The sequence below is a fragment of the Acanthisitta chloris genome, unplaced genomic scaffold, assembly GCF_000695815.1.
Source record: "Acanthisitta chloris isolate BGI_N310 unplaced genomic scaffold, ASM69581v1 scaffold24965, whole genome shotgun sequence".
In the NCBI taxonomy this organism is placed as follows: domain Eukaryota; kingdom Metazoa; phylum Chordata; class Aves; order Passeriformes; family Acanthisittidae; genus Acanthisitta; species Acanthisitta chloris.
Genome location: NW_008675687.1, coordinates 38936 through 40487, shown reverse-complemented (window position 1 = coordinate 40487; position 1552 = coordinate 38936). Strand labels below are relative to the sequence as shown.

Here is a 1552-nt window from a genome sequence, read left to right as displayed (position 1 = left end):
CCTAGCCCTGGATCATGTGCATCCAAGACAGGACTGGACGCCAAGGCTCTCCAGCCACGTGGAGAGCCTGGTGTGTCAAGCATCCTCCTGCTCCATGTTTCCTCTGGCAGCACCACCCTGGGCACTGGCTCTCCCTCCATCCTCTGCTGCTGCCCAGGTGCCATGTGAAGATGAGGAGCAGCCTGTGTGTCTGCCTACATCCTTGTGCCCAGCCCCTGCAGTGCCCTGGGACACCTCCACACTCTTCCTCTCTTCCCACATCCTGTCCTTGTATGGCACCACTGCTGGAAATAAAGGCCTCACTCCCCAGTGTCTAGGCTCTGCTTCCTGGAGGATCAGGGCATGTGGGTGGCACAGAGAGAGGAGGATCCATCTCCATGTTAGGCGTCACCCCAGGGCTGGCTCCCTGCACCCAGTGCCGCTCTGGGAGATCACCCAGGGACACAGAGGATGATGGAGACACTACCCCATGCCCAGGATGGAGGGGGTGTACTGCTCCCCAGCATGCAGCCCTGGGGTGAGGGTCAGGCAGCTGCAGTGCTGGGATGCTCAGTGAAGGGCTCAACCTCAGCTTGGTGAGGTGCCCACTGTCCTCCCTGGGGCTCGTGGTGTGCTTGCACAGTTGGGCACAGCTCCCACCTGCCTGGGAAGCTGTCTGCCCTCCCCACCTGCCCCCGTTGGCTCTGGGACTCACTGCAGTAAGGTCGTGGTTCAAAGGCTGGTCCTGAGCCCTGGGAATGTCCAGCTGGGACCAGCACTGGCCCAGACCAGGGCTTCATGGCCACATGGAAAAACAGCTCTAGTGCCAACAGATCTGAAAGAGGTCTGGGCATGGGATGACCTCCCACACCCCAGGCACTGGTGTCCATCCCAGCATGTCCAGCCCCATTGCTGTGTATCCATGAGCAGCCCCCTGTGTCCCTCATCACAGCCCTGTGGTGCTCTCCCCTCTCCAGCTCCACAGGCTGCAGTGAGAACTGACACAACTCATTACAGCAATAGTCCAAGCACCCCCAGGTGTCTTTTGGCAGTACCTTCCCATGTCCCTCCTGGCATGGGGCACAGTACATACCAGTCTTGGCCCACTGCCTGCAGCTGACAGAAGGCCACAGGGCGACCTTGCCCTGCATAGGCACAAGCCACGTGGCTCCTGGCTGCTATAAAGCCTGCAGCCCCCAGGGGATAGACCTGTGTCTTCAGGATGGCGTTCCTGTGGGTAGTTGCCTGCCTGGCCCTTGCCAGCACCGTCTCAGGTAAGTGCTGCCCATGGGTGTGGGGAAGTCCTCAGGGTGCAGCAGAACGCTGGGGAGTGCGACACGGAGCCACCTGGTCCTGGGCAAGAGCCCTGAGCTTTTGGGGTCACCATTGTGCCCCTCTGCCTCTCCTGCAGGCTGCGGCGTGCCTGCCGTCAGTCCCTCGGTGGTCTACAGCGAGAGGATTGTCAACGGGCAGAACGCAGTGCCTGGATCATGGCCCTGGCAGGTGTCCCTGCAGGTACAGCACCATCCCACTCCCGGGCAGGGGCAGGGTTGGTGCCCTAAGCACTGTGGCA

At 61.3% G+C, this 1552-nt stretch overlaps 1 protein-coding gene across 1 annotated transcript in view; it reads left to right on the top strand.

Moving 5' to 3' along the window:
• The first annotated feature begins 1201 nt into the window (after positions 1-1201).
• The window catches only part of LOC103803317 (chymotrypsin-like protease CTRL-1), a 2136-nt gene continuing 1785 nt past the window's right edge, over positions 1202-1552 (top strand). The window contains exons 1-2 of the mRNA XM_009075863.1: positions 1202-1253; positions 1391-1494. Of these exons, the coding sequence (XP_009074111.1) occupies positions 1202-1253; positions 1391-1494 (156 nt within the window). The remainder of the gene's footprint in view (positions 1254-1390; positions 1495-1552) is intronic.